General features: G+C 35.8%; 2 protein-coding genes across 4 annotated transcripts; one reads left to right on the forward strand and one right to left on the reverse strand.

Annotated features, from left to right (window-relative positions):
- Positions 1-3: 3 nt before the first annotated feature.
- Positions 4-837, reverse strand: LOC118761203 (ATP-dependent DNA helicase pif1-like). The gene is made up of 2 exons (XM_036498942.1): positions 729-837; positions 4-440 (listed from the first exon to the last, which is right to left on the reverse strand). The coding sequence occupies exons 1-2, from the start codon at positions 835-837 to the stop codon at positions 4-6; spliced, it is 546 nt and encodes a 181-aa protein (XP_036354835.1).
- A 6,004-nt stretch (positions 838-6,841) lies between these two features.
- On the forward strand, positions 6,842-22,240 carry LOC115228453 (alpha- and gamma-adaptin-binding protein p34-like). Of its 3 annotated transcripts, none has more exons than XM_036498940.1 (3): positions 6,842-6,992; positions 20,570-20,751; positions 21,804-22,219. In XM_036498940.1, exons 1-3 carry the CDS (start codon positions 6,926-6,928, stop codon positions 21,924-21,926), a joined length of 372 nt encoding a protein of 123 aa, XP_036354833.1. In that variant the 5' UTR covers positions 6,842-6,925; the 3' UTR covers positions 21,927-22,219. The 3 variants fall into 3 exon arrangements, with proteins under 3 accessions (XP_036354833.1, XP_029654890.2, XP_036354834.1); XM_029799030.2 differs by lacking the exon at positions 21,804-22,219 and adding an exon at positions 21,652-21,797 and having other exon boundaries at positions 6,846-6,992; XM_036498941.1 differs by lacking the exon at positions 6,842-6,992 and adding an exon at positions 7,151-7,302 and having other exon boundaries at positions 21,804-22,240.
- Positions 22,241-25,781: the final 3,541 nt, after the last annotated feature.

The raw sequence follows: 25,781 nt of genomic DNA on the forward strand, positions 1-25,781 counted from the left end.
AAATTATAACAGCAATAACGTAGGACTGAAATATGGCGCCTGTACGGGCTTATAAACAACATTTTTAGTTTTCCCCTGGGAGATGAAGGCATGTAAACTGTTCCTACAACTCACTCTAGAGTAGCCAGCGTACAGTTGACCGTGTGAAAAGTATGGTTCAGCTAAGTAAAGTCCAACGACAGACAGCGACTGCCCTTGGGACTTATTAATGGACATGACATAACTGAGTCTAATTGGAAACTGCTCTCTGCGGAATGTGAATGATAAGTCAGCAGCCAAAGGCACAAGGGAAATTCGCAGTATGAAGATGTCTTGACCTTTATCGCAGACGGTCATAATCATTGCTTCAATGACATTGGGAAATAATTTTATGATAACAAGGCGTGTACCGTTGCACAACCTCGATGGATTTAAATTCCTTATCAACATAACAGGGCTACCTAGTTTAAGAGTAAGAATATGTGGAGGTACACCTGAAGGCTCCAAGGAATTCAAAAATTCAGTGGGATAATCAACTACCTCGTCCTGATTGTGAATGGTGTCTAGTGACTGTCACGTCCCCAGGCAAACGCAGTAAGAGGCTGTTGTTGATTGCCCTGACCACAATGTTTTAGGAGCCAAAATGGCTCTTTGGCAAAGCTAATCTAAATCTCCATTGTGGACTTCTAGGCCTGTGAAGACCTGGTGTTGAAGACTCTGGATAGTATTGGCTATTGTGCAAACGTTACTTATGTCAACATCTTCATTTCCGTCTTCTGGAACTTCACCATTACCAAAAAGGAGAATGTCCCTTGCAAAATTTTCTGACAATGGGTCCTCATGGAGGCACGCTCTCATATTGGATTCTAACTTTAAAGTAACAAAATGACCCCATACAGGTGAAGACTTAAGACACGCTATTACTTCATCCGCCCTTGTGCCTTTTGGAATCACTGGCAAGTTTTGTCAAAAGTCCCCAGATAGCAAGACAGTAACACTCCCACCATTGGTTCGTGGCTTTCCTTTATGTCTCACAAAGTTCTATCTAATGCCTCAAGGGCACCCTTGTGAACCATTGTGCATTCATCCCAAATGATAGGGCGGCATTGTGCAAGCAATTGCCCGTTGTCCAACGTCTTTGAAATGTTGTAAACAGGCGTTGGTGAACTTGCAAGGTTAAGGGGAAGCTTAAACGTAGAGTGTGCAGTCCTACCACCAGGGAGCAGAGTAGCAGCTATGCCTGAAGTTGCCGCAGCTATTGCAATGCACTTTTGTCGCCTTACTTTTGCAAGGATGAGTCTAGTTATGAATGCTTTGCCTGTCCCACCTTTACGACCCTGGACTTGCTGAACGATAGTGTCGTAGGCGTCCTTCTGGTCAGGTAGCAGGAGTGTCTCATTGATCTGTACATATGCAGATAGTTCAGTAATGTCTTAAGATGTTTCCCGAACAATTTCAGAAGGGAGATCATTTGAGGTAGGCTTTGCAGTGGGGGGGGGGGGGAGAGCCCGTAAGTGGTCATTATGTCATCGCCTAAAGCTAAAGTCTTGTTTTCAATCTCAATCAGCGCTAGGTTAGGGTTAAGGTTAGGATTAGGGATAGGGTTAGGGTAACTCAATTTCATTTTTACCAAATAATTTACGAAGGAGGAAATGGGTTATTTCCCTTGGAAGCTTTAAAATAATTACGCCCGCCGTTCAATCGCACCCAAATGTTTACCCAAACATTTTTTCGAAATTGATTTATACTTAAAACCTCCCCAGACACATACGCAATGTGTTTGTGAAGTTTAAAAAAAATCTGTCGAGCCATTTTGGTGCAAAATGAGGACATACCGATACACACACACGCACATTTTCAGTTTTAATACATTATATATATATATATATAATATATATATATATATATATATATATATATATATATTATATATATATATATATATATATATATATATAATATATATATATATATATCTATATATACAGATATATATATCATCATCATCGAGAACGGACGTTAAACGATGATGATGATATATATATCTGTATATATAGATATATATGTAAAATTAATATGTGACAATTATTCGGTAGTCATGATAAAACTCCAAGTTCCGGATGTTGGGGCGGAAACCCATGCCCCCATTTCTTCAGTTATCTGGCCATCGACAAAATGCTATGAAAATGACTGTTTAAACAAAAGGAAATTATTGTGTGATTGACCGTTATTAAGACAAAAGAGCTATTGGAATGACCACTAAGTAAGGGAAGGGAGTAAAAATGTTCATAGTATTCGTGTAAGCGTGCATGTCCATACCTACACATGTGCCTACACAGGCGCCTATAAGTATATACTCATTCACCCTCACTTGAAACACACACATGCTCACCCACACATTCACCAAAAATATATACATACCCGCATACACGCTCGCACACACATACGCGTGCACAAAAAAGGTTCATACACAGGTCTATATACGCCCATGCACAAGAAAAATCAGGGATAAAGGCAAAATACAGAAAACAGTGTAAAGAAGTATAAAAAAATAAGCAATAAGAGTAAAACATCTATATACGCACACACATGTCTACATATGCGCATACCCGTATATATATATGAACACACACGAAAAAGGTTCATACATACGTCTATATATGCACATGCACAAGAAAAAACAGGGCTAAAGGCAACATACAGAAAAAAGTGTAAAGAAGTATAATAAAATAAGCAATAAGAGTAGTATACTCACATGCACACTCTATATACGCACATACCCCCACAAAAGATTCCATATATACGTCTATACATGCACATAAATGTAGGGTGGAAGATGCAGAGGCGGTTCTAAATGATACTATGATTGAAGTGGAGTTAGAAACTAACAGACATGAACATAACATCTATATATATAAAAGGCAGTTTGTCTGTCTGTGTGTCTGTCAGGTTGTACCCTCACCCTGACCGCGGCTTTCAACCGATTCTGATGAAACTTGACACACATCTCAATATGGCTAACCACAAAGGGTGGGTGTTACTGTAGCTTTTAGCCCCAGGAGATCATCGTCTCCAGCTGGCTTTAGGCACACTATCTGCGCCCTTATGTTATTTGCAAAGGGAGGTCGTCCCTTTCTTGTAAGCCTAAGTGATACGCACGGACCGCAGTTTCGAGGTAGTTGCCTCTTGTCAACGGGCGGTAATCACCAGTTTACGATGAAAAGGAAGACCTTGTATGCAAATACTCAAGTGTTTTTCTTGTAACTTCCGTCACTGATTTCGAAAAACTGTCTGCAAACAATAATAAATCTCTGAACGAGATGTAAACAGTAACCGCTCGACTATGTAAAGTATAATAGCCATCTCAATATGGCTAACCACAAAGGGTGGGTGTTACTGTAGCTTTTAGCCCCAGGAGATCATTGTCTCCAGAAAGGGATGACCTCCCTTTGCAAATACCATAAGGGCACAGATAGTGTGCCTAAAGCCAGCTGGAGACGATGATCTCCTGGGGCTAAAAGCTACAGTAACACCCACCCTTTGTGGTTAGCCAATGTGTAGCTTTACAAATTTATTTTGTAATTTTGGTTTGCAATTATTTATAGTTAAATGTTTCCTTTCAAAGTTTTTACTTTCAAACAATTTATTCATGCACATTTTGGACCTAACAACCTGTATGAGAAAATCGTTTTGACTGAAAGAATTTTGAAAGGGTTTTATTTTTAGACTGGGGTCAAACGGTCTTCAACCATATTTTAAATCTTTAGCAACACCAATTACAAAGAACTTGGGAGTGGTACTGAAAGATGGAGAGAAGTATTTGACAGACAGAAAGAGAGAGTTACACATTTTAACTGGGTGGGAGCTGTCTTCAATAATTCAAGTAATGCTATATATTCAAAATTAACCATGCATGCTGGTTTTGTTGTTGTTACTGTTGTTATTGTCACTTACTTTTTTTTGTATTTTGACACTACTTTCCTTCAAAAGTTAGTGGTCATAAACTCCCTAGGGAATTTTATGTCAGCTTCATCACTTTTATTTATTATTATTTTTTTCCTTTGTTTTGAGACGAGATCGAACTTAAGAATTTTATACCGATAAATTTTAGACGCTTTTTTCTGAAACTGGTAAGATTATGTAGGAGGTGCAAATTTTGATCTTCCACCCACTGAGAATTCTAGGGGGTGCAGGTGCACCCACTGTACCCCCTGTTCCCGGACCCTTGAAAACAGGCCTAACGGATGTGTTTAAATGAATTAGCCAATTGGAAATAGATCAAGAATTTACGTGACCGCTCCCTAAACCCTAATATATTTTAAATATTTAATATGCATAGGTTAAATAGCCAATAATTTAAATGACTGCTTCCTAACCCCCAATATAATTTTAAATATCTTTATATATTTAATATGCATACTTTAACGCAAACCTTGGACTAAATTAAACTTGGACATGGAGTTACTACTATGTTTTTTAAAATTAAATTTATTTGATTATGTGGATGTATTAATTTTAATATCCAATAACAAGAATGTAAACATTGTGAAATCTAATATGCATAGAACGGGAACTTATATTTTGTGGAACTAACCTTGCCTGGACTTGTAATTCGGACTGAATGTTTTGGATGCTAGAATTTAACTTGTTCGTGTTAAGTAGATGCGTTAAGTATTATTTAGATTATGTTTGTATAATATATTCATACGCAAATATCTTGTTTGTGTATATGTGTATATATATATATATGTGTATGTGTGAATATTTATACTTTGTACCTTGTTTCATGAATTTTTGTTACGTTGTTTAGTATTATCGTTAAAACAACAATACTGTTGGTATTGTTAAAAGTGGTAGTATATTACGTTAGAATGCATTTACTGGACTGAAGCATGATAATCCAATGTAATGTGATATATTGTTCAATGTTGTTATTTATGTATTTTGCACATGTGATTACTATGTACGATTTGCCTATGTATGTATATTTGTATATTTTATATGTGTTTATGTATATATATATATAAAACATTACGTTATATAGTTAGGGTTCAGTAAAATAATTTACTTTACCACACACCAAACTTTTAGAAATAGCAGCCAAATAATTTTAGCTATTTCCTCTACTATTGTCTCCCAGCCAATGTATACTCAAAAATAATTCACGCAGGTATAGAGGGAAAAATAACGAAAGATCACACGTACATCGATTACTTGATATATATATATATATATATATATATGTATTTTGAATATTTGTCTTATTATTTATTTTCTTGTTGTTATTGGATAGTAAGTGAAGCATGTTTTCTATATATTAATATTGTACTTTTCTTGTTATGTATATCCTCTGACGAGGCCTTTGGTTATTTAAACATATAAATATAATTTTTAATGCCTAGGACTATATTACAATGGCATCTATAGGCAATTTAAGTTGAATTGACTTTTGACCATAGGTTGAAACAGCTGTAAGGAGCAGTTTATTTGTATTATTTTAATTTTTATTATTATATTACATATTGATGTTTATTGTTTTGTTCGATTTTGATGTTCCCATTTGTATAATTAATAAATAATGTGAAATTGTAATATCCGTAAGTTGATGATCGAAATGAATTTTCTTATTTGTATTATGAATTTACGGTAAAAGCATTTTTTGGCTTTATTGAGAAAATTCTATAGTTTGTAAGATATTTGTTGTTGTTTTTCTGCAATTTCAATCAATCAGTGACGTCTATTGAGTTAAAAAGCATTCTGTGCCGTATGAATCTGTCCCTCGTTTAAGAAACAGATTGGGTTTATTTACATTTGTAAAGAAAAAAAGATACCCTTCCCCCACCCCTAACCCAAACTAACCCTAAAACAGATCGAAATGCAATAGATCGATACTAGGGTTATAATTATGGGTGACAATTTCATATGACACCACTAGAAAAAGCGGCCGTTTTTTCTTCACAAATGTAAATAAACCCAATCTGTTTCTTAAACGAGGGACATATTTAGGCAATCTTTCGTCTCTAGTAGACCTTTCCGTCGATTTCCGTAAAAATTTTTTTGTTTTTTACATATGGGCTTGCGGGAACTTTTGAAGTAATGAGAGCGAAAGAGACTAAGAGAAAGCGATTGTATGACGAGGGAAATTCTTTTGAAGTTACCGTGCATGGGAGCATTGATGTACATGTGTGTGTGTGTGTGTGTGTGTGTTTGATGGGGTGTGGGAGACAGACAGTATGTTGTGTAAGTGAAGTGTGTGTGAAGAGACAGAGTAATGTGTGAAAGAAAGAGTTATGTATATGTATGTATATTACTTCAAAAGTTCCCGCAAGCCCATATGTAAAAAAAAATTTTTTTTACGGAAATCGACGGAAAGGTCTACTCGAGACGAAAGATCGCCCATATTTATACGGCCCAGAATGTTTTCACCTCAATAGACGGTCATTGATTGGTTGAAATTGCCGAAATGCAAGAAATTAAAGACCAAATATCTTACAAACTATAGAATTTTCTCAATAAAGCCAAGAGAAAAAGATGTTTTATAAACACATTCTACCAGTATACGAAGTTTAAAATTATTTAGTTACCTAGAAATTTATGTTAAAAACTGCCGTTCAAACCGAAAAGATCCAGGATTTGTATTTTAATGTGGTTTTGCATTATTCATATATCATGTACATACGTGTTATAAAGTATATTTATTATCCGATATCATCGGAATCTACACCATATGAAACGAATTTGTTGATATTTTCATTTAAAAAATCCATTTTTCTGAAAGATATGAGGAAATAAAATCATTGGAGGAGTGAAGCTGGCCACTTGAGTAGGTGTGACATAAGTCCCAAATCAAACATTGAAATCGATTTACCAACTCTTTCTTTATAAGCTGATTGCCTTGACATTAATACACATAAATGTATGACGTATTACACATAATTATTTCAATATGGCTATTCTTCCCTGTGCAGTGTTTTCATCTCCTGATATTTCGGATTCTATAGATCTTATCAGGCGTAAGTAATAACTGATTAAGATCGTAAAATATATTAAGTACGGATAAATTTCTGTAATAAGTCATTATTTACTGTCGCTTTGTTTGCACGCTATTTTTTCTTAAATAATTATGATAGCATATTTAGACGTGTTTACTTATAATGTACGTATACGTACCATGTGTACATACGAAAGTATACGTTGAAGAGTTGCGGTGTATGTTTGCCTCTAGATTGAAATGTATCTGTCAAATTTGATGGCAAAACATTTCACTGAAGACAATGTTTTACTTATTAATTATTTGGTGCGGAAAAAGGGTGGCGATGGAAGGTGCAGTATATCTTTTCGACAGGCATTTTCGCTGCGAGATTGTATTTTTAATTTCCTGTTAAAGAGTGAACATGTATTTATCTTTGAAATGATCTTAACGTAATGCCTATTCTTTGACAAGCATAACTACAGATTTCTGGGTAAATTTTCATTTACCGATTTCTGCCACCTCCCCCGACTTTGGATGATCGTAACTTTCAGAAAATGGATATTTTTAAATAAAATTTTCTACGAATATGTATTATATCATTTAAATTCCGAATATACAAAATTTTAGGATTTGTGGGGGAAGCGTTTTAGGAGGGAATAGGGTGGGGAATTTCAGAAAATTTACCGGAGTCCACTTCGTCTTAACTTTCAAGTAAATAGATATTTTTAAATGAAATCCTCCACAAATATACCTCGGACTATCTAGATTCCGAGGATATAGGAATTTGGGGGTGGGGAATAACTGGAGGTTATTTCTGAGAACTGTTCCCCACTTAGGGGTGTTTCGGAACAAATTCATATTTGTTTCATTTTGTGCGTTTGTGCATCCATAGATTTCCACTGAAGCAACTAACAGGCAATGAAGCCCTCACCAGAAAACTCGTTATGCTAAAAATAACAGCTAAAGTTCTGGTACACAGAAAGATGGATCTTTTCTGTTTGACGGACGGAATTTTCTAGTTAACTAAAAAATTTGAAACTTTGTATACTGGTAGAATGTGTCAAACCCCAATGCTTATTTTTTAAAACTCTGGTACTTATTCTGTTGAACTTTTTTGCTGAACTGCTAAAATTCCGTCCATCAAACAGAAAAGATCCAAGATATATTATCAAAGAAAAAGCCATAGCACCATCTTTAGTATCTGTTATTATTATTATTATGGAGTTGAATGTGTGTGTGTGGTGAAGTTATTAATATCAATACATTAACCAACACCATTGAAGTGAATTAATAGTTTCTATACTTTTGGTTTGGCACTGCTGAATTGAGTCAAAGACTATATAATACAAGTCAGCAGAAAAAAAAAAAAAAAGAAAATGCGATATCCATAACAATAACGAAATAAGACCTCCAAACAGTAACCCTTGTGTTTAAAATCTCCCTAACAAAAAGAAGAGAGGTTGTTTGGCTATGGACTACATCAAAAAGTTTGCTTAAATCAAGTAAACTTATGAACCAAAGGTAGCCTAGCCATGAACATCTCAATGGTTTTCTTTCTTTTTGTCAGACATGGCTGTGTGGTTAAGATGGTTTCAAGTTCAGTTTCACTGCATGGCAATTTGGACAAGTGCCTTCTACTCTACCAGGCTGACCAGTGCCCAGTGAAAGAATTTGGTAGCTAGAAACTGTGCAAGTCTGTTGTATGTGTGTGTGTCTTTGTACCCCACCCTCACTACTTGACAACTGGCATTGGTTTGTTTACATTCCTGTAACTAAGCAGTTCAGCAAAAAAGTTCAACAGAATAAGTACCAGAGTTTAAAAAAATAAGCATTGGGGTTTGACACATTCTACCAGTATACGAAGTTTCAAATTTTTTAGTTAACTAGAAAATTCCGTCCATCAAACAGAAAAGATCCTATATCTTTCTTGCTTATTTAAATTCAGTTCAATGCACACTTGCCTTGAACCAACCATTTCTCTTTGTGTTTATGTTCTTGATAATTGTTTAGAACAAGTTGTTTTACACCTATTACACTTTTTATTTGTGGCCGGGTCAAACCCGGAACATTCACGATGTGAATTTTCCGAGTCCTCTCCCCACCCCCCTTTCGTAAGCGCGCATTTTTTTGTCATATTCGTTTAGAGCAAGTTGTGTTACACCTATTACACTATTTTTTTTTGTTTTTGTGCCCTCGTCAGACGCTTTCGGAAATGCGCTTTATCGAGCGCGCATTTTTTTCTCTTTTTATGTCATATTCGTTTAGAACAAGTTGTTTTACACATATTACACAATTTTTTTTGTTTTTGTGCCCGGGTCAGACCCTCAGGCGCTTTCGGAAATTCACGATGTGAATTTTCCGAGGCCTCTCTCCCACCCACCCCTTTCAAGAGCGCGCATTTTTTTGCCATATTCGTTTAGAGGAAGTTGTTTTACACCTATTTCACTATCTTTTTTGTTTGTTTTTATGACAGGGTCAACGTTTTAGTTTGACTGAAATAATTCCCCCTTTGAACTTTTTTAATTGCGTATATATATATATGTGTGTGTGTGTGTGTGCGCGCGCACTCGTGCGCAGAAATCTACGGATGCCCAAACGCACAAAACGAAAAAAATCAAATATGGACGACTTGTTCCGAAACACCCCCGAATGGGGAACAGTTCTCAAAAATAACCCCCAATTGTTTTTTCCCCAAAATTCCTGTACCCGGAATCTCCATAATCCGAAGTATATTTGTTGAGGATTTCATTAAAAAATATCCAATTTAAGTGGACACCTGTGAATTTTCCGAAATTTCCCACCCCATCCCCTCCTAAAGCATTTGTATATTTGGAATCTACATGATATAACACATATTCGTAGAAAATTTCATTAAAAAGTATCCATTTTTCTGAAAGTTATGATCATCCAAAGTCGGGGGTTGGGGTCAGAAATCTGTAGTTAAGCCCCTTGACAAATGGAGTGCGTTAACCCCTACTGATTTTACTGCTGCTCCTGAATTCCTATAAGAAATACGGTTAATATATCGGGTAAGACCTGGTCACGGAAAAAAAAAAAAGTATCTTTTAAGTGTTAAAAAAAAAAAAAACCAATATGAAAGCAAAAATTTGCACAAACGAACAGGGGTGGGAGGAGAGGACTTTCGGAAAATTCACAAGATCCGATTTTTCCCTCATAACTTTCAGGAAAATGGATATATATTAATGAATAGAAATACCGTTCAAATGGCACAGATTACGATTATACCTCGGACTGGGTTTTACCCTATATATTAACCAAAAATACTAAGGCATTTATGGAAAAAATTGATAAATATAAAATTTAATTACAGGATTAGATATCATTTCAGCATACCTCCACATGTGCCCCCGCCACCCGACTTCTTCGTAACTTTCAGAGAAATAGATATCTTTCGATGAAGTTTTCTACAAATATGCTTCAAATGGTATAGATTCCTATTATATCAGAATTTGTGTTGAAAAAACAATTTTTCCAAGGGCGGGATGAGGAAATTAAGAAAATTTACATGAGTCGTCTTTGTTTCTTCATAACTTTCAGCAAATTGGATATTTTTTCATGAAATTTTCTATAAATATCTTTCAGAGTGTGTAAATTATGATTACATCGTTATTTAACCTGAAAAAGAAAATTAGTGTGCACACACACATACATACTGACACAAGTCACAATTGTTTTACGGAATTTCGAGTTTCATTTTGTAGATATCTATGATGTGTGTATGTATTTTTTCTGAAAGTTATGAGGAAAAAAAGCCGATGCATGTGAATTTTTCGAAACTCACGAAATTTTTTTTTTTTTTTTTTTTATCACAGCAAATTCTGATATAATCGGAATCTACACTGTCTGAAGCGTATTTGTCGAACATTTCACAAAAAAAATATCCATTTTTCTGTAAGTTATGAAGAGACAAAGCCAGTGGGACACACATGTGGAGGTATCCTTAAAAATAGAAACTTACTGTTTATTTTAGCCGACTTTGTTTATGTTATTTAACTCCATATCTGTTCTGATTGAGCAGACCTATGACCAAGGGAATTCCAATCTTTTTAGGAGTACATTATTTATTGCCATCCTTTAAAGCAGAAATATTTGAACATAAAAGAACCCTCATTACTGGTTTATAGGGGTTATTTGTTTCTTATAGGTATGCAGGTAATGTGAGAGTTAAAAAAAGAGAGTTTTAAACTGCTTAAACTTGTCCAACTTGGTAGCAAAGTTTTGGTATGGCTAGCCCTTGAAATCCCATGCCTCATGAGAGTAGAAAAGAGTGGAATAATTTGTGAAATGAAGGAAATAAAACAAAGTTAACAATCAAAATAAGTATTCTTTATTCCAACATAAGACCTTGGGGAAAGGTTCTTCTTGAAATAAATATTAACAGGATTATTATTGCAAAGAAAAGTTAATTAGAAACTGTTGATACTATTATGCCTGGCACATCCTACTACATTATATATGCCTGCAAAGGTTTCCTTATAGAATAGTCTAGAGGACACTCAAAAGAATCATATAATTCTCCCCAACCAAAATATTTTCTCTGAGTGAACATACTTGAACAGTGAATATTTACACGTCATGCCAAACTGGGGGTCGCCTCGCATGCTGGGACCGACATAATGGTAACTGGATAGGCTCAAGAGAGTTGAAGAAGTTTGGATCTGGTGAGTTCATTAGGGTTTGGTCAGAAGAGTTGTTTGGGGAAGACCCAACAGGAACTAAATTTGATTCACATTTGTCGACTGTTGGATTATTACTGGTCATTTGATTTTTCAATACGCTATTGGGAACTTTGTGGTCTCTCACTGCATGGTTCTAGATCACGCAGTGATACATTACTTTCACGACCATCTGGATATTGGATACAGGATACTGGGGGTTTGATTCAATCAAATGAACCTTGTCATCCTTATTTTGACTGGCGAATATAACATTTCAATAAGACAGGACCTGGATTACTCAACCATGTTGGAATTGATGTCCCATTTAGAGATCTTCTTGCAAAATTGAACTTTCATTCATGAGAAGTAATATTTGTTGCTGTACAAAGTAGGGAGCAGATCGAGTGAAGTGCATCTGGCAAAACAACCTCCCAAAATTTCACATCAAGTTTTCTGGAGCAACAGGCAAATTTAATTACTTTCCAAATGATATCATTGTATCGTTCATACCGTCCATTCCCTCTTGGGTTATATGGGCATGTTTTACTAGTGGCAACATTTTTACTGTGAAGCCATCCTTTCAATTCCTCCAACATAAAGCAGCAGCCTCTATCCAAATGCACATATCTAGGCATACTGAATACTAAGAATATTGAGCAAAGACTCTTGATGACTGTTGGAGTTCTAGTGTCTCCACTTGGAATAGCAAAAAGAAATCTAGAATATTCAACTTCTGTTAAAATATATTTGTTATGAGTAGCAGATGGAAGTGGATCTTTAAAATCTAAGTTCATTCTCTCAAATGGTTGAGTTGCTTTCTCTAGACTCATGTTAGAAGGCTTTAAAAAATGAGGTTTACTTTCAGCACAGGTTTTACAAGAGGAAATCATTACTTTGATTTCATCAAGCGATACTAGAATGTTTTTGGTTTTCACATAGTGATACATTCATGTTACATCCAGTGGCAATGGGAATTATGTAATTCAGCAAGTTGATTAGAACTGACAGCAGAGGAAAACAGTCGAGTCAAGGAATCAGCTGGTTTGTTCTCATTACCTGGGCAATACTGAATGTCAAAGTTATATCCTGAAAGTTCCAACCATCATCTTTGAATTTTGTCATTTTTTATTTTGCCGATATGTTTACCATCAAACATAAAGCTTATTGATTTTTGATCTATAATAAGAGTGAATCATTTCCAGCTTAAGTAGTGTTTCCAGTGGCGTATAGATTCTATAATTGAGGCAGCTTCTATCTCAACTAAAGGATGTTTTAACTCGGACTTCTACAAGATGCATGAGATAAAAGCAACATGCCTTCCTCCTTGGTTTAATGTTGCAGCTATTGCAAAATTAGAGGTATCTGTCTCCGCAACAAAGGGTAAAGTTTCATCTACAGCCACAATTACTGAGCCCTCAATGTCTTTCTTTAGTTGAAGAAAACATTCAAGTGCAGCTCCAGAGATAGAAAATGTATTGCTGCTTAGAAGTTTAATTTTGCCTGAAAAATTAGGTATCCATTTGGAATAGTATGCAAATAAACTGACTACTCTTTTTTGAAGTTTAAAATTGTGAGGAGCAGGCAAATCTCTCAAAGGTTCAAGGTGTTCTGGATCTGGTTTGATCTCTTTTTGAGATACCTCACAACCCAAAAGCTGAATTTTCTAAATGGAGAATACACACTTGTTCTTGTTAGATTTAAGTTTATTTTGCTTAACCCTTTAGCACTTAAACTGGCCATATCCGGCCAAAAGTATTCTGCCTATTTTATGTTCAAACTGACTGGATCTGGTCTCTCACACCAACCCTACAATATTGTTCTAGAAATTAACAGCTACCTCATCAAAATCTCATAGCTACAAGATAATGCATGATTAGATCAAAACAATGATGATGAAAAAGCATTAATTTTGGCAGAATAATGCGAACACTAAAGGGTTAACAGCTTCCATGAATGCAGCAAGGTTAACGTTATGATCACTCTGGTCAGTGCCACAGACAGTGATGTTGCCTAAATATGCAAATGTGGCTATTAGATTGTTTGCAGATATAAATTTATCTATAGATCATTGAAAACAAGCAACACCATTAGTTATTCCTCGTGGTATTCTCGTAAATTGCCACAGTTTGCTGTTAGCTTCAAAAGTGGTGAACTTTTTATCTTCATCACGAAGAAGAACTTGGTAGTATGCATGTTTGAAATCAATGGTTCTGTATACACTATAATTCACAATGTTATTGATCTGATCAGAAATCCAAGGTAGTGGGTATGCATCCATTAAGTTGAGTGAAATGTTTTACTGTCTGGAAATAATCCACAACCATCTTTGTTTTTTTTTTTGGTGTTCTTTGGCAGCAACAACTTGGCTCGATAATGCCTTCAGCCAAGAGACATTGGACTTCCAACTTGATAAAATCTCGATTTGGCTTACTGTAATAATGAGATTTAACAGCAATTGGTTTACAATCTGCTGATAAATTATTGAATAATTCAGGTGGAGTAACCAATAATGTTGACAATCCACATAACTCAACATTGAGGCTTTTATGTTGAGAAAGTATATCCTGACCAATAATGATGTCCATGCAGAGTGACTGAGTACAGTCCTGAAGACATAAAGTGACCATGACACATCCAATGACAATTTCTTTCAGTGAAGGCTCTGTCATGGCTACTGTAGATGAAGCTGAAGTTACTTTCAACTGTAACTAGTTAGCAAGTCATTTAGAAATGAAGTTATTTGAGCTTCCAGTATCAACTAATGTGTCAGCAACCACAGAATTAATTTTTACATGGATTATTGTTTTCCGAAAGCTGTTGGGAGAGGCAGCTAGAGTGGGATCTACCTTCTGAAGAACATATTAAAAATGCAGACAGAGTTGCAGATGTATTTGAACTTTTAGCAGAAGAGGACCTACATACCTTAGAGAAATGTCCTAATTTCCCACAATTATTACAAATCGCTTCTCAAGCGGGGCAATGTGTCCAATCATGTCTATTGACACCACAGAAAAAACAATTTCCTTTCATTTTAGTGAATCCTGCATTTAGTTGTAATTCATTATTAACTGCTCTTAAAGCTGATGAATTGTATGCATCTGAGGTTTTCTGAGCTACCTCTAGAGTCTGACTGGGTGACTGCTGCGTCAAGTGTTATGGTTGTATTTTGTAATAGACTCTGTTGAATGGGATGAGATATAAGTCCATTGATAAAAGCATCTCTAATCATTTCTTGTTGATAAATTACTCCAGTTACATCCTTGAAGGTACGATCTTTGGCAAACAACCGCAAAGCACTGAGATATTCATCAAAGCTTTCTCCTAGCTGTTGATGTCTAGTAGCCAAGCAGTGTCAAGCATATATCTCATTCCTTGGCGCAATATGTAATTTCTCAAGGTTTGCGATTGCCATGTCATAATTAGTGCAATCAGAAATGAATTTGAATACTGTTGGTGACACAAAATTAATAAGGATATCAAATTTGTTCACAGCATCATGATTTGCACTTACCAAAGTAAGGAAGCTTGTGAAAGTTCTCTTCCAGTGTACCCATGCCTTGTTAGACCCTTTAGTGCTTGGTATGGCGTCGAGTGTTTAGGACGTAAAAGTTTATCCATAATATTTAGATTGAAATGAAGGAAATAAAACAAAGTTAATAATCAAAATAAGTATTCTTTATTCCAACATAAGACCTTGGGGAAAGAGGTTCTTCCTGAAATAAATATTAACAGGATTACTACGGAAAAGAAAAGTTAGAAAATATTGATACTATTATGTCCAGCACATCCTACTACATTATATATGCCTGCAGAGGTTTCCTTATAAAATAGTCTAGAGAACATTCAGAAGAATCATACAGTTGGATTTTTGCAGTTTTTTTTTTCTTTCTTGTGATTTTATTTGTATAAAACACAGGAATACAGAAAATAAAGAAAAAAAATACCTTTTAATATTGACTGACAAAATTTGTAGAGCACTATGCCAATTCAAAAAAATTGTTTCAGCTCTATGCTCAGAATTCAGAGTCCTTTAATTGGTTATGTATGCCAAATTTATTGGGTTTGTAAAAAAGTCCATTGCTTTTTTTTTAAGTAAAAACATTAACTATAATTAGATAGTTGTATATTACTCAACCACATTTTCCCCATTTTGTTCCATTATCTTTTGCCATCTTTGAGGCAGCTTCATGATCCCATCCTCCCAGAAATTGGCATCTTTCTGGTTCATGAACTGGTCTAAGTAGTTTTTACACTTTTTTAAAGAATCAAAGTTCTTCCCATTAAGAGAATTATGCAGGGATCAGATAAATAATAATCCAAAGGTGCAAAGTCAGGTGAATATGGTGGGTGGGGTAGGACATCCCACCAAAGCTGCACCAACTTCTGCCTGCTCTGCAAAGAAACATGCAGTCTGGTGTTGTCCTGATATAAGACAGCACCCTTTTGGTTAGCTAATTCTGGACATTTTTCATCAATTGCCCTCTTTAATCAGTCTAATTGGGAACAATGATAGTCTGAATTTAATGTCCTTCCAGTCCCACCAGATACAGAGCATCACCTTCTTCAGATACAGACCAGCTTTTGGAGAGATTGAAGGCAGTTCATTTCATTTTCTCCCAGGACCTTTTTCATTTATGTTGTTGTAAATAATCCATTTCTCATCACACATGATCATTCTTTACAAAAATCAATTTTTTTTTTCATCTGAGCAGAGAATCGCAGATGGAAATATGGAAATGATTTCTATTAAGTTTTTTCCATTAAGTTATGAGGCACCCAAATATCATAACAGTTCATGTAACCAAGTGTTTGTAACTGCATTATAATGCTCACATGAGATACATGGAGAATCTCTGTGATGTCTCATAATATATGACATGAATTGTTTTTTATTAAAGTCTGTAGGCCTGCTGGAACATTCACAATCTTCCAGGTCAAAATTTTCAGTTATAAACCTAGCAAACCACTTTCGAACAGTACTTTCATCTATGACACCATCTCCATAAACAGCACATATCGTCTTTGTTGTTTGTGGAGTGCTTTTTCCTTTGTGAAATGATGAAAATGTATTTCATTTTCCTTCATTTTCAGTTTTATCATAAGAACTGTAGAAGTAAATAATCTCCACAAAATTCAAATAGAAAAATGTGTGAAGATCTCTTTCAGAAAATATATATATGTGATATGTTCCTGTCGCGTGATTAAATTTCAACTGAAAGATGCTACAAACTTTTTTTGCCAACCTAATAAATCATGATAAATACCATAATATCTAATCTTGATTAACTGACTTTTCCAGCCTGTTTGAGTTTTATGCTACATATCCCCTTTGGAAAGGTAGAAATATAATTATCATCTCATAACCTTACTTTTATATATATGTTTGTTATTTTCATTACATTTTATAATGTGAACAATTAGCAGTAAAGTGGAATAAAAATAGAATTTGCAATATTTATTTATGTCTCTTCGTGTATAAAGTTCAGATATGTAAGCTTAGTTTTAAGAGGGGAGTGTAGCTAATTAAGGAGATCCCAGTACATACTGTATTTGAACTTAGAACACAAAGAGTTGCATATGAATTCAGCAACTCCATTTTTATGTTACATTTACTACATAATGAACTTGTTGATAACAATAAGTTTTATGAACCACAACAAATGTCTGGACATAAGTTGGCTCAAAGAGAAACAAAAGACATAAGAGAAGCATGCTTAAACAACACATATAGGAGCAAGCAAAAAGGACTAAAACAGCACTTGCTAAAAATGAAAGGGGCTTGGCCTCTTGTAACTGTTTGAGGTGAGGCAACAGAAGCTTCATGTACCACATATTTGCCCACAGGCTCATTGATTTCTGGTTCCTTGTTATTGTACCCAATATGAGCAAGTTGTGAGTTCATAGGTCACAAGAAATGGCATGCTGAGAAGTTAGTATGTACTTACAAGTACTAATGCACTCCCCCCACACACACACACAAAAGAAAAACTCTCAGGGCACTGAGTGCAGAAACAAAATCAACAAGACTTTGCAGGGGCCATAAAGAATAAGGACACACAGGAAATAGATTTTCTAAAATGCCCTGAAGGCATTAGAAGTAGTGGATAATTTCAGTAACCTTGGTGACCTAATTAGCAGTAATGTTTTGAAAGTATGATTGCTAAAATAAGAATAGGACAGAGAGAATTCAAGGAGCTATTACTTCTATTGGCTACAAAAGGTCTCTCCCTGAATGAAAGGCAGAGTGTATGATGCTTGTATTTGAATAGCAATGCTACATGATAGTGAGATGTAGGCTGTGAATGCAGAGAATATGCAAAGACTAGAGAGTAATGAAGTTAGCACGATCCATTGACTGAGCATGTACAACAAAGTGCTAAGAGGAATCAGATGTAGTGTGCAAGAAAGATGACTGCACTGGTTTAGTCATATGATGCCTATGGATAAGGACAGTTGCATGAAGAGGTGCCAGCTACTTTTGAAAGAGGAGACCCAGGAAGACATGGAACAAAGTAGTGGAGGTTGTGCCGTACAGAAGAGATGACAAATGAATGAGACAGTTGGCAATTTGCTGTACTCAAGAAAAACATAACACAGCAAATACAATGTGCTAAAAGCATTCTGATTATGTTTGTGACCTATTCTGCCCCATTAAGCATTCCTTACGTACCCATTGCCCTGACAAACAGCCCTCCATCACCTCGCTATCTATGGCACCATCTAATGGTTGTAATGATTTGAGAGTGTTGGCACATACTACTCCTCTCACTTTCTTTACACAACCAGTTATCTCCTTCCCCATTATCCTCCTTTCTCCACCCATGCTATTTCACTGATTACCCTTCTCTGCTTTCAATTGTCTCTCCTCTGCCACATTCCATTTTATTTCATTCTAGGCACTCTTGCATACATACCATCATTTCACACTCACTATAACCACCCTTATGTACCCTTACATCTCCCTCCTTTCCACTCCAACATCATCCTGTTGCTCATTTCCACTCTTACACCTTGCACATCATCACCCCCATCTATCCTTTATGAGCCATTCTATCTCTCAATTTATCTCCTTTCCATATAGATATTTCCCATCAAGCATACCTCCTCTACTCCCATTTCTAATCATCTGTTACTTTCCCCTTAATGACAACCTATGTTTTGTGTTCATACAAAGGCAAACTTCAGAAACAAGCATTATATCAAAAGAGAGCTGCAGGCTACTTAAGACGAAATAAGACAAAAAACTAAAGTTGAGTAAAAATACAACATACCAACAAAGGATACATCAGTATCACCAGATGCTGATGTCTCCTGATAATTTCTTTCAGCTCCATCTGAAATGATTATTGTCTAGAAGTCTGCTTTTATTCTGTGATTGGGAATATGTCCCACTTTGTCCATATGCATATTTTTCTATATTTTATTTTGTCTCTCCCCCTACTCCCTGGCAATACCCTGCCAGCACCTGCCACTATTCATCTCTCTCTTCCTTACTCTACCATCCTGTCTGCACCCTGATCCCTTACTTACTGCCATCCCTCCTGCTCTTGCTATCTCCTACTCTCTCTCTCTCTCTCTCTCTCTCTCTTTCTCTTTCTTCCCTCTGGTTGAATAATCATGTATCACCTCTACAGCAACAAACCTGTTTCTACCCTCATTCTTGATCATTCTCTCTCCCTCCTTTTGCTCTTACCTCTGGGTTGGTAACTATGTGTCTCCTTTACAGTAGCACACCTCTTTCTTGTTAACTCCCCCCTCTCTCTCTCTAGGTAACCATGCCACTCCTCTTCAGTAGTATACCTGTTTCTGCCCTCATTCTTATTAACTCTTGCTCTCTTTCTCTGGCTGGGTAACCATGTATTCCTCTACAGCAAGACATCTGTTTCTGTCACACTAACTTTTCATCATCTGACACAAGATCACCTCCTCCAATTCCCCCTCCCCTCTCAAAGATTCCTTGTCTTGCAAAGTTACTTGGTGACCCTGCCAGTGCAGATGTCACTTAAAAAGCACTCAATTCACACTGTAAAAACCATGCCAAAATTGACTTTGCCTGTGCAAGTGCCACATAAAATGCACTCAGCTCACTCTGTGGAGTGGTTGGTGTTAGGAAGGGCTTCAAGTTGCAAAAACCATACCAAAAACAGACACAGAAGCATGGCACAGGCTCTTGCCTGGCCTGCTCCTGTCAAACCATCCAACCCATGTTAGCATGGAAGGATGATGATGATGTTCCAGTAGTTCTGAGAAGAGAGACTGAATCACTAATTACAGCTGAAAGATTGATCAAAATTAGATAGACAGCAAATGCAGATTATGCCAAAAGGAGATGAAAGTATACATGGTTGTACATGAATGCTGTTTTTTTTTGCATGCACCACACATATGACTAATATTCTTTATGGTTATTGTAGTACTTCCCATGCATGCATGGAAGATGAACATTAAATGATAATGATTATTTTATATATTTTATCATACTCTCTGCTCATTTCCCCACCTCCCATCATGAACAACTGCACATTTTTGCCTATCTCTTTTCTTCAAATTTTTGTCTTTATAATTCTAACCATTCCTTGCAGCCTCTTAATTCATTATGTTTATGACTACACCTTCTTTATCTCAGCTCTTTCTCCTCCTCTTCCCACTTTGCATGTCTATTTGTCCATTTCTTTTGCCTTTGTGTTGTTTTCTCACTTATTTTCCATCCCACTCATTTCAACCTGGATCTTGTTACAAACTTTGCTGCCTCTTCTATCTCATTTCCCTCATTGTATACCTTGCAGACTACTCATATTACTTCTCAGTGGTTTTTCTACTTCTCTCCTATTAGAGCAACAATGACTGAAATATCAACTAATGTAAAAATATTTTATTGACTTAATTTAAATTCCTCTTGGTGAATCTTATTAATGATAATTACTTATTGATGTTTTAGAATTGCTCAATGTTGAGGAGTTACCTACAAGTGAAGAAGACAATGGGTACAAGTGGAATATAAACAACAAGTACTACACTGCACAAGTACAACTGTATGCCTTGCCAGATGCCACCTCTCCAGTTTGTAGGCAATACCCTGATTCAGTACAAGCTGTTATTCTCTATTTTGATGCCAATGAGGTTTGCAATGCATTTATAGCTTTCTTTTGCATATTTGAAAAGCATTTCCAGACTTAAAAATCCAATGAATCCAAAGTATTGATGAAAGTTGTTATTACAATTCCGATAGTCCATGGTGTATTTAGAGCATCAGGATTCTAATGCTTCTTAGCATACCTAGCTGACAGAAATATACAATAGATCTTTGAATATTACCGATAATTGTCAAACATTATACATGGAGATGATTTATTTCTTATCTGTTGCTTAAACCATAAAACTGGTGTTGAAAAGTAGCTTGGATTCTAGAGACATTTGCAACTTCATCATATTTGATATTTTCAATATCATGATGCACTGTCTCCTACTGAAACTGCCTGTGTCACTATTTGAAAACTGCTCTGAGCTTCCTATTTGCTGGGCTACTTACAGGGCTCTAAGTAATGATTAGCTGCAATGCATGAGTCATGGTTTCTTATAGTGCCACTCTTGGTGTTCCTCTAAAGATTGTGGTCACTGTTGTTCCTCTTGACTAAACCATGTTTCTGGTTGAAATCCAGTTTAAATAATAAAGACCAGTAACTGAGCTAGATTCAAGGGAATGTATTCTTTTCTTTACTGAAAAAAAAGTCATTAACCAAAACAAATCGTTATAAATAGTGTATCATAACATAATACAGTCTGTTTTACTGGCAATTTTCCTTGCTTACCCTACAAAGAATAGACTTTGTGCAATATGCATAACTCTCATTCTCTGACATAATCTGATACAATATTAATCAAAAAGTTAAATAAAAATAAAAAATCCTATCAACATATATAATCTGTATTTGAAAGTATTTAAGTTACCATTGCTATGTATATTCACATATGAAATCAGTTACATGCTACTGACTTCACTTTTTGTATAACTGATTTTAGTTTACCCAGCATATCTTGAAATATTCAGTGAAAAAAAGCAAAATTTGGAACAACAAAAGAATAAAATTTTATTTTGTTGAGTTAATAAAATTGGTGCCAGTGTTCATCTGACAGCACACTTTTTTTCTTTTTTGATGCTTTAATGTGAGGAGATTGAAATAGGAGGAAAAGCCATAATTCATAGGTTATCCACAAACTGGTGGCATGACTTGAATACCTGCAACAAAGTGAACTTTACTAAAGAAACTTGTAAAGTGCAAAGTGGTTATGTTTAACCAGGTAACAGGTTATGCCTACCACCCAAGAATGGATACAGTCACCTTTCTGTACAGTTCACCTTTCCCCTAACTATGGCAGGAGACACTGAGTTGCCTGAGTTGCTGTTTATTGAAATCAAGCCCAAAACCATATGATTGCAAAGGGACTTTTATAACCGTGTGCCTGAGCCATTACAAATGTGTAACCTTGAGCCAGTTTTTAAAAAAAAATCATTGTTTTTATTATCTGAATTTGAGAGTAAAGTAAAATGGAATGATAAAAATGTGTTTACAGTTCATTTAACAATATTATTGTAAAGAAATGTGAATAAAAGAGAGTCATTTACTTTCTACATCTGCATGGTGCTTTCAGAAAGTGTAAAATCATAAAATCTAAAACTTTAATTACTGGAATTGAATCAAAGAAAAAAAATATTAAAATGATTTTCACAAATTAGTCAACTAATACTGGATTCAGTTTCTGAATAGCAAGGATAAGATTTTGTAATAAAATATCAATGTTAGCCTAGAAGCATTATAAGATTGAATCAAAATGAAAAGTATACGGAAAATATGCATTTGTAATTATTTAGCTTCTGAAGTATGTTTGTACCTATGACCTGCACAGTTGATGTTCAATTTGAACTTCTATAGGTCCACACATAGATGGAAAAAAACATGAGTAGGGAGTGCTGCAATTCCTGGTATAGTGGATTACAAAAAGTGTTTCATACAGAGTTTAGTGTGTGAGAAGGGATGCAAAGAATGCTGTCTTTATAGGAGTAGTTGTTGAATGTGATGGCAAGTAAGCTGTTGATGTGCAAGTGTGTAAGGGAGACAACTAAACCTTAGAGTTAATGTAGGTTAGTGAGAGTTCCATCAGTGCATGTGATGGTGTGATCTGACATGATCTTCCCAGTCTAAGAAATGGATAAAGCATAACAGATCTTTTTTTTTTTTTATCTAAGAGACTTGCATGTCAAACATGATCAAATATTTCATTGACTTTTAAGTGTAACAATTTCGTTTTCACTAAATTTTTCAAGTATAAGAGCCTGGTGAACATTGAGGAGATTTAAGGTTTTGGAGAAGGTGATTAACAAATATCTCCAAAACCTTTGGAAGTGAGTGATAAATTGGGTTGCTCTGTTTCTAGGAATATAATAAAATGTGTGTTTCCAAAGATCAGGACAGATCCCTTTAGAGTGAGATTGAAGAATTTGACAAAGATAAGAAATAGCTTGGGAGCACATTGTCTGAGCATAATGAAAAGAGCAATTTGGACCATTAGCCTTGAAAGTTTGAAGCAATTTTACCTAGTGTGTGCAGTGTGGAGTTGGATGCAAGTGAGCTGCAAATGGGAAGGCTTTCTTTATGGGGGTACTGTTTATGGAAACATTATGGTCGAAAAGTAAAGATTAGCTTGTGTTCTGTGGCATGCACTAAATCCTGTTTTACATTTCATATGATGGTCTTGCAGTTTCAGTGATGGATAAAGTTGTCCACCATATGATGAGTGGGGTTTTTTCCCCAAGCATTGTAAGATCATGTTCTTTGTACTCCCACAGTGCTGCAGTGTGTGAACCATTTAGTAGATTTAGGGTTTTGTGCTTTAGTTTTGTGTAAGATGTGAAGGGAAATACTTAAGAGGATGGTTTCAGTCACCTACTTAGTTATTTCTGATAGGTAGAGGTAATACACATACAATGTAAGGAATAGTTAATGTAGAGCTATAAGCACCCCAACTAGCTAGCTGATTTGAAGTGCCAAAGTGTGAAAATGTTTGTTGTGCAATGTGATGTATCCATCATGTGATAAGGCATTGTTGATCTAATAAATGCAGAGATAGTGATGGTTAGGTAGAGGCTGTATTCAGTGATAAGAAAGTGATTTAGAGTATATAGAGTTCTAGCAGTATCGCCCAGCGTTGCTCAGGTTTGTAAGGGAAATAACTATAAAGCATTTTTAGAGAGTTATAGCCAAAAAATAGCAAAAAGATGGAAAAAAATGATGGTAAATATTTTTTTTAGTTAAAAAAGGTGGAGTTGCGTCCCCTAGACAGTTTGCGGTTTGTGTTTCTGATTCTCAACCCCATGTCGAATTTATCGATTTTTTTCAGAACTGGGGGAACTTTTCAAAATTTTCGCTGCGTTAGTTTTGAATTATGACATTGGGCTATGTGTGTGTCAAGTTTCATCAGAATCGGTTGAAAGCCGTGGTTAGGGTGAGGGTACAAGAAAACAGACACACAGAAACACGCACAGACAAACTGCCGTTTATATAGAGAGAGAAGAGATATTTATGAACCAATGGGGGAGACCTCTATATGGTAGCTAGACCTAATAGAAATAGCAACCAAATCTCCCTCGAATTATACCAACTGTCTGATGTACGTATAAGCCAGTGTGGGAAACTACTACATAGTAGCTATAGCTGTTAGAAATAGCAGCTAAATCTCCCTCAAACCAAACCCTACTATTTTATGTATCTATGTATGTATGAGTCAGTGTAGGAGACTTCTCCATGGTAGCTATACCTCAAAAATTCCTTGTCTTGCAAGTTACTTGGTGACCCTGCTGGTGCTGGTGCTTATGTATGTATAGATTTATAAGTTGATCTGAGATGCATAAGGGAATGAATCTAACTGTTGTAGAAAGTTAGGATTGTAAAAGATTCAGTTCTGTATGAATAGCATTGAAGTTGCTGAGGATGTAAGATAGATGTCCTCAGTGTTTGAAGAAATGGTTGTTGGAAAAGACACAAAGGCAGCGGTTGCATTTAGACGAGTTGGGAAGATTTTGAGTAAGAGTAATCAAAAGTCATTGTGATGAGAAAGGAGAGTAGAATCTATTTGCAGACTTTCCCTTTCAGAGTTAAGTTTGAGTATACTGTGGCTTGGATTGATGTTAAACTAGGTGGTGGATTGTGTCTACCATTAAAAAGGGAAGTTTAGAGGGGAGCTGTGGTGTTTTATCATCAATGCTTTTTATCCTCTTGAAATGACTATCAAATTCGATTCAACTGAATGGTTTGATCAAATACTTCCATTCGATATCCTTCTCCACTATGGAGATGTTTTGATGAATGTTATAATGGACATAGCAAGCAGGCAGGTTGAATCAGTGTTTGTTGACATCTGGAAATGTTTCTATTATGGCTGTTCATAGCAAATTAGGAGGTAGACTAGTCCATTGTTTGTTGTGATAGAATATTTAATAGTGGATAGTGACTGGTCAGCTCAAATATTTCTGTTTTCATTTTTCTCTGAAATACATTATATATCAGTTTCTTTTCCCTTTCTTTAAAATGTATACATATTACAGAAATATTAATATTACTAAGTCTCTCTAAAAGAGATTGCGGCAGCGTCGCTAGAAATCAATTGTTATCGCCATATTAATATGGCATTCTTATTATAAGAATAAAAGCTGTCCGCTGATTAGCTCCATGAGGCCAAACGCCTTAAGATAGCTATGATACACAAACTGTATCCATTTTTAACCTTCGAACAAGGGAGGTCAGCCGCTTCACACTGCCAGTCCGACAGCTACAGACGTGTTTCAGGGTATTTGCCCTTTGTCAATGTAGCGCAGTCAGACCTCAGCAGGTGGCGACACTGACATCTCTGTTCGAAGGTTTTTATTTATCTAGTTTCAGTGGAATACATCCACTTGTTCTTAATAACAGAAATATTAATATTACTAAGTCTCTCTAAAAGAGATTGCGGCAGCGTCGCTAGAAATCAATTGTTCGAAGGTTAAAAATGGATACAGTTTGTGTATCATAGCTATCTTAAGGCGTTTGGCCTCATGGAGCTAATCAGCGGACAGCTTTTATTCTTATAATTAGAATGCCATATTAATATGGCGATAA

Source organism: Octopus sinensis, unplaced genomic scaffold, assembly GCF_006345805.1.
Source record: "Octopus sinensis unplaced genomic scaffold, ASM634580v1 Contig10558_ERROPOS1192469+, whole genome shotgun sequence".
NCBI lineage: Eukaryota > Metazoa > Mollusca > Cephalopoda > Octopoda > Octopodidae > Octopus > Octopus sinensis.

What these genes read in the sequence shown, in the direction of transcription:
- LOC118761203 (XM_036498942.1), bottom strand. Translation starts at nt 837, where the DNA reads ATGAGAGCGTGCCTCCATGAGGACCCATTGTCAGAAAATTTTGCAAGG. An exon ending in AAATGAAGATGTTGACATAA is followed by an intron (nt 441 to 728) that starts GTAACGTTTGCA and finishes CTCTTAAACTAG; the next exon opens with GTAGCCCTGTTATGTTGATA.
- LOC115228453 (XM_036498940.1), top strand. Translation starts at nt 6,926, where the DNA reads ATGGCTATTCTTCCCTGTGCAGTGTTTTCATCTCCTGATATTTCGGAT. An exon ending in TTCTATAGATCTTATCAGGC is followed by an intron (nt 6,993 to 20,569) that starts GTAAGTAATAAC and finishes TTGATGTTTTAG; the next exon opens with AATTGCTCAATGTTGAGGAG. An exon ending in TCTATTTTGATGCCAATGAG is followed by an intron (nt 20,752 to 21,803) that starts GTTTGCAATGCA and finishes TAATGTGAGGAG; the next exon opens with ATTGAAATAGGAGGAAAAGC.